This window comes from Aspergillus tubingensis, assembly GCF_013340325.1.
Source record: "Aspergillus tubingensis WU-2223L DNA, scaffold_7, whole genome shotgun sequence".
NCBI lineage: Eukaryota > Fungi > Ascomycota > Eurotiomycetes > Eurotiales > Aspergillaceae > Aspergillus > Aspergillus tubingensis.
Genome location: NW_023336281.1, coordinates 2574510 through 2588691, shown reverse-complemented (window position 1 = coordinate 2588691; position 14182 = coordinate 2574510). Strand labels below are relative to the sequence as shown.

Genomic DNA, 14182 nt, shown 5'->3' with positions numbered 1-14182 from the left:
CCTATTGTTCTGTTCATTTCACGTCTTTTGGCATGGATTCTCTCTATCGCGGGCAGTGCATAGCCAGGCCGGGCGATTCGCATGCTATGTATTATATACGATGATCGGTGGTTATCCCAATACGACTCTGTAACGACGCTATGTCTCTATTCATTATCGCTACTTTTCGTAGCAGCATATCCCATCATAAATTTACATATCGGTATTTCAAATTAAAGTCGTGAATGGCTTTCCAAACTATTTGAACAGGACTGAAGCGAGAGACCTTTGACTGTGTATATCCTAGTAACTAACCATAAGAGAGATATTGGATCTATCGAGGTGTCCCTAAACATACTTATTACCCCACCGTTATCTGGTCACCAACCTCCCGGCTGACATGATGAAATTTACAATACATCAATAAATACATTCGCTTTCCTTGGATCTCTCTCTCCATCATGGATGTAGAGCTCTCTCCCAACGTTAAGCCGCGATGTAATTGGCGCAATATGAAGGGTCGTAGTACTAGTAGTATTATCCAACCGACTGCGAAGTGGGCGAATCGCATGTTTGGCTTACTGACATCTAAATATCCACTACTTACTACTTACTAACTCTAGAGATGTTACGAGGAGTGGGAACAGCATCGCTGAGATGAAATCCAAAGTCAGGACTGGTCAAGACCCTGACCGTTTACAACCCCCACCGGCCCAGAGACTGGTGTAAATCTCTCAGACGAGAAACATGATGATCCAGGATGAGTGAACGCTGCAAAATGACCGAAGTCAGTTGGTTCACGGGGAAAAGAATCTAGAATTGTTCTGCCTACGACATTGTTGGTATACCAACAGGATGCAATGCAGTCGAACAGTAGAGTTTGTCCAATAGATGTTCCATGGCTGTGAGGATAGCTCGGAACTTTTGAGTAATTCATATGGTGGCTTGTTCAGCTGACGATGAGGGGGGGATTGAATCTGCTCGCTAAGGTACCTGTGGAGATAGCATAGCGTTGGCGGGGGGTTATATTGGATGCGCCACATCACTTCAATGTACTGATAGGAAGGATGCATTGGGTGAATGAATGGATGGATGGATTGCGCCTGGCTCCCCACGGTGCTTCAATTCCAGCTTCTGCGAGACCTGAGCGTCGATGTTTCAACCAGTAGCATATCGCCTAGCCTTGAACCTTCAGAGGAGGGCTGCTGCGGCATCCAGCGTGACATCTGCGCCATCAATGAGCGGGAAACGAGGGCGCGGGGGAAGAATGATTGGAGGCCACCGTCTCGTCTCCCAAGAGACTTGATTTGATGGCTGCATTTAGTCCTGGCAGTCACGGCCAGCGCTTCGCCAGCGATACGCGGGCGCGTCCCTGTCTGCACTGATAGCCGCCCGGACCATGGACAGCCCCCTTGGCGATGTTGTTTGTACCCCAGGCCAAGAACAGCGTTTTGAAGAAGGGCCCGAACGCACCAGCCGGATCCTATCAGCTTGACTTACCGGCTCGTGGTGGTTATCATTGACCAGCCCGTGTGAAGAGCCGCCGATCTGCACCACCGGTGCGGGACGGCGACAATAACTAGGTACCAACCTCCAACACTACACCGTTCGGAGATGCAGTGTCCTTGACGCTCCACTCGCACGCGACCTGTCCCGAATTAAGCGAGTAACTCCTGGCTCTGATGATGACAGCTAGGACGAGCTGAGCTTTCTTGTGAGCGCGCGGGGGTCATGATTTTCCTTTTTACTTTCAGGCGGGCGTTGGGAAATTGGCAATGCTGGTTTGGGCGAGGTCTCAATTTCAGACGAACCCCATGGCTGGGTCGTTGATGATTTGGTCTGGTCTGGTTCTATCCATGTTTATTTCCCATATGCGTGCGTATTGTTGTGATGTTCTTTTTCTCGGCAAATTGAGGATTAGACCGACTGATTGATTTCCCTGGTAGGAGTGGGTTGGTTGATTGATTAGGTTTCTTTTTGGGGGGTGATTTTCGCGTTTTGGTGGATTTGATCGACTGATTGATAAGGATACTCGTGGGTGAAAAAGTCATTCTTGCATTTGATTCTTTGGTTCCGGTGGCTGGATTGACCGTGGGGGTTAAGGTGAAAGGGAATTGTGGCATGGGTTGGGCACGGAATTTGGCTTTGTTTTAATTGTAGATCTTTCTGAATGGATTACTAAGTTTCCTTGTGGGTGTAGGTGAACTAATGTGGTTAGGTATGGCTTCACCGTCTGAAACTCCCTAGGGAATACTATTATCGATGCTAGTTAGTTGAAAGTCGGTAGAAGACCTTCAACCCCCACGGTCAGTCAGTCGGTCAGTCGGTCAGAAGGGCACCTCCTGAACGGGAAGATTGAAGCAACGGCAGTGACAAGAAGTGTCGCACGACTGTAGCTTTAACAACAATAACATTGACAGATGACATACATCATGCACCGACTGACAGCAGGAGGGAAGTATAAATCAGGATAAATACGAAATGAAATTAAATTAATTCCCCCAACAAGTTCCCCAACTACCCGTATAACCCCAGGAATAATTATATTGCTTCTGATTGATGAAATGAGGGTTTGTTTATCATCCCATATTAATTCCCACTTTTTCTTGAATCGGTGAGTAATGATATGAGGGACTGCTCCACCTGCTGCTTTGGGGAAGGCGTGACGATAGGAACTTGGTGTAGATACTTAGTAGATAGACTAGACTACTTATTTTCCCCCAAAGTAAAACATTAACAATCCTTCGATCCTTGGCTGAGAGGGGTGGTGTGCCGTGTGGTTGATATCAGTAAAATTAATGTCTTATGATGTGACTGAGAGGGAGTTATGGTAGTACAAAAAAAGAAAAGGATTGTGCAGAGAGCTTATTTCGGGAGCCTTTGTTTATGCTTAGCATAGAAAGGAATAGTTAGGAATCTTCCTACTTTAATCAATCAATCAGTCAGATCACGGGTCTTCCGGTGCCAAGAATAGGTACCTCCTCTTTCTTTCTTTCTTTCCTTCCCATTATCGTTGCTTGTTTCCTGTTCTCAGTAATTCTTGTCTGATATCACCAGTCAAATAGGCAATGACCGACAACCTAATCATAGCCACATTCAAGAAAGAAGAGGAACTCCTGTCTAGACTATTATTATATCTTCTGATTCGCCATCCGGGAAAAGTCATTGCCTATCTTGACTCTCTCCGACTCTTGTCTTTCGCTCATCCTCAAACCTCAAACCGCGCCAAATCCACTTGGGGCCCGCTCTTGTCCGCCCGCGCCGCCAAGATTGGCTCGCTCACTGGCTGTTAAACTTCTACAACGCAAGGGCGACGGCCATCACTCCCTCCAGCCAAGCCGCGAGATCTCATCCGGCCTCCGCTGGGGTGTTTCATCTAGGAACCCACTCATCCTCTCCCTGTTCCTCTCTCTCTTCTTCCCCCCTCCTCTTGACTACTCGATCGATGGCCTCATATATCCGCTTCGCTTGGCGTGGATGGCAAATTTGACAGGAGTCACCCGGACGGGCCCAGCGTCTCTTGGTGACATGGCTCGACCTGTCAATGTTCCACCTCATTCTCCCTCTCTCCACTTATCGCGATGCACTGGCTTGACTGATGGGCCCCGATGCTGGGCCCTGATGAGTCGCTGGCTAACCCGCAATGCTCCAATCCAGCCAAGGGCGTGTGCTTGATTGAGAAGGTTTTGCACTGGCCCTCTGGAGATCTTTCTCAATTCTGCTCGTTCTTCTTCTTCGTAGACTTTTCTTTTTCTTTTTTTCCTCTTTTCCTGCTTCTCAGCTTTCCCTTTTGTTAAGCGCTTTCCCCTTCACATATCGGCTACAGGATAGTCAGTCCCTTCTTTCCCTTCCAACCCTACTACTTTTTGGGTACCTATCCCACGCCCCCCAATCGATTTGGCTCGCTTCTGCCTCGCTGTTGGTCGATTGTTGGCTGTTGGTACCGGTTTTTTGTTCATTCTTTATCAGAACCTTTTTCATTTCTTTTCTGAAGCTGAAAAAGCAAAGGGTGTGACTGGTTCATATTCCGTCTAAACATTCCGTTCCGTTGCCCGCCACTGTCGAGAGATTCCACACGGAAGTATCCCAGTTCCCAGGCGACCGTCCATTCTCTGTAAATCAAGACACACCAAGCTTTTTACCGTATTTCCCTTCGATCCGTGACCAGCCTTGTCGCTTGGTCTTTGTTCAAGTTGTGATCTTCCCGTTGCACGACAAAGCGCCATCACAATACCCTTGTTGGTGTGAACCCTGGCTCTCAGCTGGACGTGGGATATTCTTGCTCTCCCCACGCCAGTCCAACAACTAGAGACTTCAAATACTCCTCATTGGGTCTCTTGCATGGGTCATCGACGAGGATCATCTCGGGATTTTCTTTCTTTTTTTCTTCATTTGCAATTAGTTTCTGAAGAAAAAACTCCGTCTGGGTAGAGCTGGTCTCTCCTGCAAGAAATATCCCCTATTAGTACATCTCCACGTCGATTGTCGAGACATTTTTCCGTTCTTTTTTTTCTCTTCTCATTTTTCAATTCACACACAAACATGCATTCTCTTCTTCTTTGCTCGTCCCTGGTCGGACTTGCTTCTGCAGCAGAGCTCGGAAAGCGTCATGGAGGGGGCCATTCGTTTTATGAGATGCTCAATGACGACCTCGCTCGTCTCAGTCTGCTGGTCCTGGGCCTAATGGCTGCCTTTATCTATGTCTGGAAGATGTGGCATCGTCTTGCCAGTCATATGAGGCGACTGGCAAGTTTTAACAATGAACACCAGCGGTACTTCATTCGCCCCGACAGCATGCTCGCGAAAATCCACAACCATATCGTCTATGCCCCGTTGTTCCGTACACGCCACAACCGCGAGTTCCAACTCTCCCGAGCCGTCAATATGGGCACGCTGCCCAGTCGGTTTCACTCCTTCATCGTGGTGGGCATTATCGTTATGAACGTCGTCCTTTGCGTTGTCACCGTACCCTATGGGACCGAGGAGTCCACGGTTGCGGGCCTGATCCGCAACCGCACCGGAACCATGGCGACAGTGAACCTTATCCCGGTGGTGCTCATGGCCGGCAGGAACAATCCCCTGATCACCCTGCTTCAAGTGCCGTTTGACACCTTCAATTTGATTCACCGCTGGCTCGCTCGCATTGTCGTCTTGGAGGCAATCGCCCATGTGTTTGCTTTTGCAATCCCGGAGGCTCAGGAAGGTATGCGGTTGCAACCCATGTCGGAGTATGGTCCATATGTGCTAATAATTGTATAGCCGGTTGGAGTCTTGTTGGAATGCTTTTCGGAGAGAGCAGCTTCATGCTGAGTGGATTGATCGTAAGCAACTATGAAATACCAAGCTTGAATTTGTCTAACTTGACTGTTAGGCTGGCTGCGCCTTCACTGCTCTTCTTGTGCACTCACCCTCCCCCATCCGCCATGCATTCTACGAGACCTTCCTCCACTTCCACATCGCGTTCGTTGCGCTTTCGTTCGCCTTCCTGTGGATACACTTGGATGGCTTGGTGTCTCAGAACTACCTTCTCGCCGCCATCATCCTCTGGGCTCTCGAGGTAAGCCTCCATTTTCCTACTGAAGAATGAGACAGGATTAACCATGGTTATAGAGAGCCGCCCGAATCCTCATCATTGTGTACCGTAACTGCGGAAGGGAGTGCACGACAGCGCATGTCGAGACCCTCCCGGGCGATGCCCTGCGAATCACCCTGAAGATGGCACGGCCGTGGACCTTCAAGCCTGGCCAACACATGTACTTGTACATCCCATCCATTGGTTTCTGGATGAGCCACCCCTTCTCCGTCGGGTGGAGCGAAGCCGAAGAAATCCCCGCAAGCGAAAAAGGCATCCCTATGACCCAACAAGACCTTGCGAGTCTCCAGAAGACGACCGTCTCCTTGCTGATTCGTCGCCGCACTGGGTTCACCGACAAACTTTTTAAGCGTGCTCAAAACTCTCCCAGTGGACGGATTTCCTTGCGGGCGTTCGCAGAAGGCCCGTACGGCAGCATCCACACCATGGACTCCTACGGCACGGTCATGCTCTTTGCAGGCGGTGTCGGCATCACACATCAAGTACCATTCGTGCGGCATCTCGTCCAGGGCTTTGCCGAAGGGACCGTGGCGGCCCGTCGCGTTACTCTGGTCTGGATCATCCAGTCCCCCGAACACCTCGAGTGGATCCGGCCCTGGATGACCAGCATTCTGGCGATGGACCGCCGTCGCGAAGTCCTTCGGATCATGCTGTTCATCACCCGCCCGCGCAACACCAAGGAGATCCAGAGCCCCAGCACCACCGTTCAAATGTTCCCGGGTCGTCCTAACGTTGATACGCTGATCAACATGGAGGTTGAGAACCAGGTCGGAGCGATGGGAGTGCTGGTATGTGGAAACGGAAGCCTGAGCGATGATGTTCGACGGGTATGCCGCAAGAGACAGGACCAAACGCAAGTGGATTTCATCGAGGAGAGTTTTACTTGGTAAGACTGGTGGACAGCCGGCTGCCTTTAAGTGAATGTTCAATGGAGGGCTGCTGCTCACTTGGCCCCCATTTCTGTCTCAGCAGATCCACGCTTGGCAGCCATGTCTCTCAATCATCTATAGCCTATGGGCTACCTGTGTGTTGGGTCCTCTCGGTGTTTTCGGTTGCTATTGGTTTATACTTTTGTAGCTAGGGTATATATATATAGCTTTTCCTTTTCGTGCGTGGCTCTGAAGCTTGCGATTGCACATAACAATCAGGTTTTGCATAACTTTGTGCTTATTTGTGGAAACTTTTTTTTTTTTTTTGTAAGCCATTGAACCTAAACACTAGATTCTATGGTATGCTTACACGATGCAATCTGTTTTTGACCAGCTTCTTCCAACCCATTAGGACTACTGGGCAGCAGACAGCACCCATAATAGCGATCGATGTATGCACCCCGGCATCAGCAACACTGCAACACATTACGAACCCGAACCTACAGAGTGACATCTAAACCCCTGTACTTAATTCCGCCAACTACTAATCACGCAATCCCAATAATAAATTAACCGTACAGTAAGCCGGCATAATCCTAGTACGGCATCCCCGCCCGATAAAGAAAGAAAAATCCCCGATAGAAACAGCCGGATGCTTTTTCTGCAGCTTAGAAATCAAACCTCAAGCTCAAGTGGGGCTTACTGATGAATCAGCCGAAAATGGCATCATCATGTTTCCTAAGGTTAACCCGTTACCCCCCATGAACTAACTAACTAACGTAGCTGTTCAATTGCATTATTCATCGTGTAGTAGTTATCTGGTCGGTCATGAGCGGGGTTCGTGTAGGATCCAGAGGCCTATTTAATGCCCGTTGTTTTCGTCGTCGCACTGCATCTTCTTTTGTATTATCATCACCATCATCATCACCTATTTACTTGAACTCAATTTTCTGTTCACGGATCCCTTCTTCTACTACTTTTTCTTCTTATTCTCTGTATAGTACAGCTACAGCTGCAGCTACCACAATGAGCCGCCCCGACATCACCCTCTACACAGCGCAGACTCCCAATGGAATTAAGATTTCCATTGCGCTGGAGGAGCTAGGGTATGCCGATATCTTCATAGGATAATTAGCAATCAACTAACCGATAATCCAGTCTCCCTTACAAAGTCGAGAAGATCGACATCACCAAGAACACCCAGAAAGAGCCGTACGCTACCTTCTCCATACCTCAACAAAACCTCTCCCCATCACCACTAACACCATCTAGATGGTTCCTCGAAATCAACCCCAACGGCCGCATCCCCGCCCTGACCGACACCTTCACTGACGGATCCAAGATCCGCCTCTTCGAATCCGGCAGCATCCTCACCTACCTGGCGGAACAATACGACAAAGACCACAAGATCTCCTACCCGCAGGGCACCCGCGAATACTATGAACAGAACAGCTGGCTCTACTTCCAGAACGCCGGTGTCGGGCCCATGCAAGGCCAAGCGAACCACTTCCACCGGTATGCGCCCGAGCGCATCGAGTACGGCGTGAACCGCTACATCAACGAGACGAGACGGCTATACAGCGTGCTGGATGCGCACCTCGCCAAGTCCAAGTCCGGGTATCTTGTTGGTGATCACGTCAGTATTGCGGATATCTCGCATTGGGGATGGGTTGCTGCGGCCGGATGGGCGGGAGTCGATATTGAGGAGTTCCCCAATCTCAAGGCGTGGGAGGAACGCATGGCTGCGAGGGAGGGAGTCGAGAAGGGTAGACATGTGCCGAGTCCGCATACTATCAAGGAGGTTTTGAAGGATAAGGCCAAGGCGGAGAAGATTGCGCAGGAGTCGAAGGGGTGGATTCAGCAGGGGATGAAGGCGGATGCTAAGCACTAGTTGTTCGTTAGTATGTTTTAGTTAGTGATGATATATATGACACTTTTATTTTGCCATGATAAAGTTGTGAGATAGTATTGATGTGAAAGTGCATAGTTAGTTCCTGTTCTGTTCTGCTCTCGCTTAGTCATCACCACGTGCCGGTCTAAAAGCCTTGCCACATCTCCCTCCCCAGCTTCTCTCGTCGCATCGCATCGCCGTCCTGTCGTCAAGGATCCTGCGGAGAAAGAAAGAAAAAGAATATCTCTTTTTTGCTCGTATATCGGTCTCATTAACAACAGGGGTTAATAGTCGTTCATCATGGCCTGGCGCAACCAGGGAATCACCGGGTCCAATAACATCCCTCTGGGCCGGAGACGGTTTGGAGGTGAGGAGGGCCCGGAGGATGAGAGTCGCACCGCGACGCCTGCGTCTATGCCTGGTGCTGGTGATTCGGCCTACAAGCGTGGTCGGAGCCCTGTCCGAGGTGAGTGCATAATATTATAACTGTCCTTCAATACTAAACAGCTGCTAATGCTATTGTTAGCTGAACCCCCCGCCGACGGCGTCAAGAAGCGCAAGAAGCGTAACCGTTGGGGCGATGCGCAGGAAAACAAGGCCGCCGGTCTCATGGGTCTGCCGACCATGATTATGGCTAATTTCACCAATGAACAGCTGGAAGCGTATACCCTGCATTTGCGGATTGAGGAGATTAGCCAGAAGCTGAGGATCAATGATGTTGTGCCGGCTGATGGGGATAGGTTCGTCCCTTCTTCCTGTTGATGGCTGCTGCGCCCTTCTGGAAAACATGCTAACGGTTTTAGATCTCCCTCTCCCCCTCCTCAGTACGATAACTTTGGCAGACGTGTAAACACTAGGGAATACCGCTACCGGAAGCGTCTCGAGGATGAGCGCCACAAACTCGTCGAAAAGGCGATGAAGACTATTCCTAACTACCACCCGCCTTCTGACTACAGACGTCCTACTAAGACCCAGGAGAAGGTCTATGTGCCTGTGAATGACTATCCAGAGATTAACTTCAGTATGATAACTAACCCTCTAACTCCTAACCATTGCTGTATTTGTACTCTCCTGCACTCCTTGACTCTGCTGTGCTCGAGTCGGGCTTCTGATGAAGACTTCGCCGCCGGGCGTTGTTTATCTCCAGCTCGCTTCTTGCGAACCCTTGCTCTACCTGTTCTTTTGCTCCCACTTGCACCATTTTGCTCACACTCACCCGCCTGAAAGTACTTAAAACAGCTTGCACTAACACTTAGCTTTTTGCTATCTTTTAAAGTTGGCTTACTCATAGGACCTCGTGGTAATACCCTGAAGAAGATGGAGTCGGAGTCTGGTGCCAAGATTGCCATTCGTGGTAAAGGCTCCGTCAAGGAAGGAAAGGGTCGCTCTGATGCCGCTCATGCCAGCAACCAGGAAGAAGATCTTCACTGTTTGATTATGGCGGATACTGAGGAGAAGGTTAACAAGGCGAAGAAGCTGGTGCATAATGTCATTGAGACGGTATGTACTCCCAAGATGTTGTACAATGAAGTCCAGGTACTAATGGACACAGGCTGCTTCGATCCCCGAGGGTCAGAACGAGCTCAAGAGGAATCAGCTTCGAGAGCTGGCTGCACTCAACGGTACTCTCCGTGACGACGAGAACCAGGCTTGCCAGAACTGTACGTGCCCTTCATAATCTACTTAGAATTATAGCTGACAAACACAGGTGGTCAAATTGGACACCGCAAGTACGACTGTCCTGAGCAGCGCAACTTCACCGCCAATATCATCTGTCGCGTCTGTGGTAACGCTGGTCACATGGCCCGTGATTGTCCCGACCGTCAGCGCGGCTCTGACTGGCGCAACAACAACGGTGGCTTCGGCGGCCGCAGGGCCATTGGCGGCGGTGACGCTGTCGACCGTGAGATGGAGGTATGTTCCCGCACATTCCTTTTCCAAGTACACAGTACATAGTACTAACATCCCTCAGCAACTCATGCAAGAATTGTCTGGTGGCGCGCCCGGCGAAGACGGCCATGTCCCTCGTCGGATCGAGGCTGGCCCCGATCAAGGTTATGATGACCGCGATGTGAAGCCATGGCAGCGCGGACCTCCGCCCAGTGACGTGGCTCCCTGGCAGCAACGAGGCCGCGACCGCCGTGACGACTACGGCTCCCGCGACCACGGCAGTGCGCCTCCATGGGCTGCACAGGGCCGTGGTGGTGGTGGCGGTGGCGGCGACTATGGCTATGGCTCTCACGGTGGTTATGGTGCACCTGGAGCTGCTGCTGCCTCCGCTGCTGCTCCTTGGCAACAGGCTGCTCCCCCGCCGCCCCCTGGCGGACAAGCATCGTACGGATACGGAGCTTATCCTACGTACCCCGGCATGGGTGCCCCTGGCGCTCCTCCGGGTCTGAGTGTTCCTCCTCCGCCGCCGGGCATGCCGTCGATGTACTACGGCTCTGGCAGCCCACCCCCTCCGCCTCCTGGCGAGGGTCCCCCGCCTCCGGTATGTTTGCTATCTATCCCATTGAATCTACTGCTTACTGACATGATGATGCAGCCGCCTAGTGACCAGCCTCCCCCGCCTCCCCCTCCCGCTTAGAGGAGATGCGACATGAAAAGTGGTTAATGTTGATGCAAACGATAGCTAGGGATACCGGTAGAAGAATCCGGCCCGGGTAAATTGATAGTGCACGTAGGACACTGGCGATGATAGTTTTAACAACAACTCTCTCTGTGTAATAGTTAGGTAGTCCAGCATCAAGCGTTCTGCTGTAATTGTTTGCTTCCACTTTTCGATAAATTCGAGACTTAGTTTGCAGGGGGATACATCAATCCGTCTGCAAAATGTACGCATGGCTGCCCGTCGGCAAAAAACGTCGCTCGCTCGCTCGCTCGCTAAAGCCAATGACGTTAGGCACTAACTAGCATGGTCGCTACCGCGTAGAAACATGACTAGCATAGATAAAGACAGACCCGCCATCATAGTTTTATCTCTCGGTGTCCCCAATTGTTATTAGACTAGAGTCATGGTTATATTATATTTCTTCCACTTCGCCTTTCTAGAAGCACAATCCTCGTGAGCTTTCCGCAACCGTCGCCGTGACTCGCTGCCGGAACTCCAGTCTAGCTAGCCAGCTAGCTTAGCCAGTACTAACTAGCCGGCCGTTTCTCCACACTTTTTCCCTTCTTCTCATTCCTCGAACCTAACTTTCCCCGGATCAAGTTAACCAGTTAAGATTCCGGCTGAGAGACTTTTTTCTTTCCCTCTCCCGCCCGGGGCAGCTGTGAGAGAGAGCTTACTAGGCTCTTTACGTATACTTACTCTCATTATTATTGTTATCTTGTAGTATATTGAGGGATAGCCGAGTTCTTAATAGAACCATGCAGGCTCCATCTGCCTCCACCTCAGGCTCCCACAGCGGCGGCAGCGGAGGAGGAGGGGGAGGAGATACCCTCCCACCGTCATCTTCGCATTCGCGCCGGCCGTGGCAGTCGCAATCGCAACATCTCCGCCCGGCGACGACGACGACGACGAGCAGTATTCGCTCTCAGCACAGTACACACAACAGCCATCATGAACAACATACTAGGTATCAGTCTTCCACGGGGAGTGGGATTGGTAATGCTGGGGCGAGAGAAGAAGGAGAAGAGAAATGGTACAAAATCCATCTCTTCCGCGGCATGATTCAGGATATTAAGCGTCGTGCTCCGTTCTATTGGAGTGATTGGACTGATGCGTGGGATTATCGCGTCGTGCCCGCGACGGTGTATATGTATTTTGCTAAGTGGGTTCAATCCTCCTTTTTATGTCTGGGGATCTTTTGTGGTGCTGATTGTGTTGTGCTGTGATGTAGTATTCTTCCTGCGCTGGCTTTCTCGTTGGATATGTTTGAGAAAACCAACCAGAGTTATGGCGTTAATGAGGTCTTGCTGGCGAGTGTGTTGGCTGCGGTGGTGTTTTCGGTCTTTGCGGCTCAGCCGTTGGTTATTGTGGGGGTTACTGGTATGTTCTTTTTCTATCTCGATCTCTTTCTTCTTTTGTTTTTGGTCTGTTGTTGATCTGGTGGTGGGTTAGGTCCTATTACTGTGTTTAATTACACGGTTTATGATATCATTTCGCCACGAGGGACGAATTATTTGGCATTTATGTGCTGGATTGGGATGTGAGTCTTCTTGCGGTTCTTATTCTGACAGCTCGTGTGCTGATGTTGTAGATGGTCGTTGATCATGCATTGGCTGCTTGCCATTACCAATGCCTGTAATGGTCTCACCTATGTCACCCGTTTCTCGTGCGATATCTTCGGTTTCTATGTCGCCTTTATCTACCTCCAGAAGGGTATCCAAGTCCTCACTAGGCAGTGGGGGACCGCTGGCGAGACTTCCGCGTATCTCAGTATCATGGTCGCCTTGCTAGTGCTTATGAGCGGCTGGATCTGTGGCGAGCTTGGTAATAGCAGTCTCTTCAAACGGTGGATTCGCAAGTTTCTGGAGGATTATGGCACGCCCTTGACCATTGTGTTCTTTACTGGGTTTGTTCATATCGGCCATATGAGGGATGTCGAGGTCGCGCGACTGCCCACTAGCAAGGCATTTTTCCCGACAGAGGAGCGCCCGTGGCTGGTTCATTTCTGGGATATCAATGTCGGCGATGTGTTCCTTGCTATTCCGTTTGCGGTGCTGTTGACGATTCTGTTCTATTTTGACCATAATGGTAAGTCAACGTACAAGGTCGCAAATGCTCTGGTGGGTAACTGACCGAATAGTCTCGTCTCTTATCGCCCAAGGAACCGAGTTTCCTCTGCGCAAGCCAGCCGGCTTCCACTGGGACCTCTGGCTACTCGGAATCACCACCTTCGTGGCCGGTCTCCTGGGTATCCCCTTCCCGAACGGTCTCATTCCCCAGGCACCCTTCCACACGGCCGCTCTCTGCGTCACCCGCGACGTCGCCGACGAAGACGACACCAACAAAGGCAAAGCCATCCGCGTCACCGACCACGTCGTCGAACAACGCGTCAGCAACTTCGCCCAAGGCCTCATGACCCTGGGCACCATGACCGGCCCTCTGCTCATTGTTCTGCACCTGATCCCCCAAGCCGTTCTGGCCGGCCTCTTCTTCATCATGGGCGTCCAAGCTCTCCAAGGCAACGGCATCACCCAGAAACTCATCTTCCTCGCTCAAGACAGCGGTCTCACGCCAGCATCCAACCCGCTCAAGCGCATCAAACGCCGTCTCTCCATCTGGGCGTTCGTCATCCTGGAGCTGATCGGCTTCGGCGCCACTTTTGCCATCACACAGACTATTGCTGTCATCGGTTTCCCGGTTATTATCCTGCTGCTTATCCCCGTCCGCTCGTTCTTGTTCCCCTGGTGGTTTACACAAGAGGAATTGTCCATCCTGGATGCCCCAACTGCTAGTCCATTCACTATGGAGAGCGTGGGTGGGACGCATGGGCTGAGTGACGCTGCTGCTACTGCTTCGGGTCGGGATGATGATCGTCGGGATTCAAAGAATGGGGGTGGTGGTAATGGGGTTATGATGCGGAGGGATGAGAGCTCGTCGGAGTCGGCTGTTGAGGATGATTTGGAGAGAGGTGAGGCGTATGAGATGCAGAGGTTGGGTGTAAGGCGGAGGAGTACGACTGGTGGGGTGTGAGTAGATGTATTCCCCATGAGGGAAAGCGCTGCAGTGCAGGTGATGGGCTAAAAGTATATAATGGTTTTGATTTTGAGGGTATATAGTGGAGAGATAGATAGTCTAGTATATAATTGAAGATGCATCAAGTGCAGTATTTCAGGTTGTTGATATTTTCGATTTCTTACTAGGGTATAGATTGAAGCCCACTCTTAAGCGTCACTGTTCCC

At 50.7% G+C, this 14182-nt stretch overlaps 4 protein-coding genes across 4 annotated transcripts; all 4 read left to right on the top strand.

Annotated features, from left to right (window-relative positions):
• Window positions 1–4521: 4521 nt before the first annotated feature.
• Window positions 4522–6462, top strand: AtWU_05825 (ferric reductase family protein; the record flags this gene model as incomplete). Its single annotated transcript, XM_035500935.1, has 4 exons — window positions 4522–5182; window positions 5239–5300; window positions 5351–5536; window positions 5590–6462. The coding sequence occupies 4 exons, from the start codon at window positions 4522–4524 to the stop codon at window positions 6460–6462; spliced, it is 1782 nt and encodes a 593-aa protein (XP_035356828.1).
• A 1005-nt stretch (window positions 6463–7467) lies between these two features.
• Window positions 7468–8332, top strand: AtWU_05824 (glutathione S-transferase family protein; the record flags this gene model as incomplete). Its single annotated transcript, XM_035500934.1, has 3 exons — window positions 7468–7547; window positions 7600–7653; window positions 7714–8332. 3 exons carry the CDS (start codon window positions 7468–7470, stop codon window positions 8330–8332), a joined length of 753 nt encoding a protein of 250 aa, XP_035356827.1.
• Window positions 8333–8632: 300 nt separating this feature from the next.
• On the top strand, window positions 8633–10919 carry bbp (putative zinc knuckle transcription factor/splicing factor MSL5/ZFM1; the record flags this gene model as incomplete). The annotated part of the gene is made up of 8 exons (XM_035500933.1): window positions 8633–8798; window positions 8859–9072; window positions 9136–9353; window positions 9609–9832; window positions 9885–9993; window positions 10041–10246; window positions 10305–10823; window positions 10878–10919. The coding sequence occupies 8 exons, from the start codon at window positions 8633–8635 to the stop codon at window positions 10917–10919; spliced, it is 1698 nt and encodes a 565-aa protein (XP_035356826.1).
• Window positions 10920–11701: 782 nt separating this feature from the next.
• Window positions 11702–13973, top strand: AtWU_05822 (anion exchange family protein; the record flags this gene model as incomplete). Its single annotated transcript, XM_035500932.1, has 5 exons — window positions 11702–12105; window positions 12175–12323; window positions 12396–12483; window positions 12535–13031; window positions 13084–13973. The coding sequence occupies 5 exons, from the start codon at window positions 11702–11704 to the stop codon at window positions 13971–13973; spliced, it is 2028 nt and encodes a 675-aa protein (XP_035356825.1).
• Between the last annotated feature and the right edge of the window lie 209 nt (window positions 13974–14182).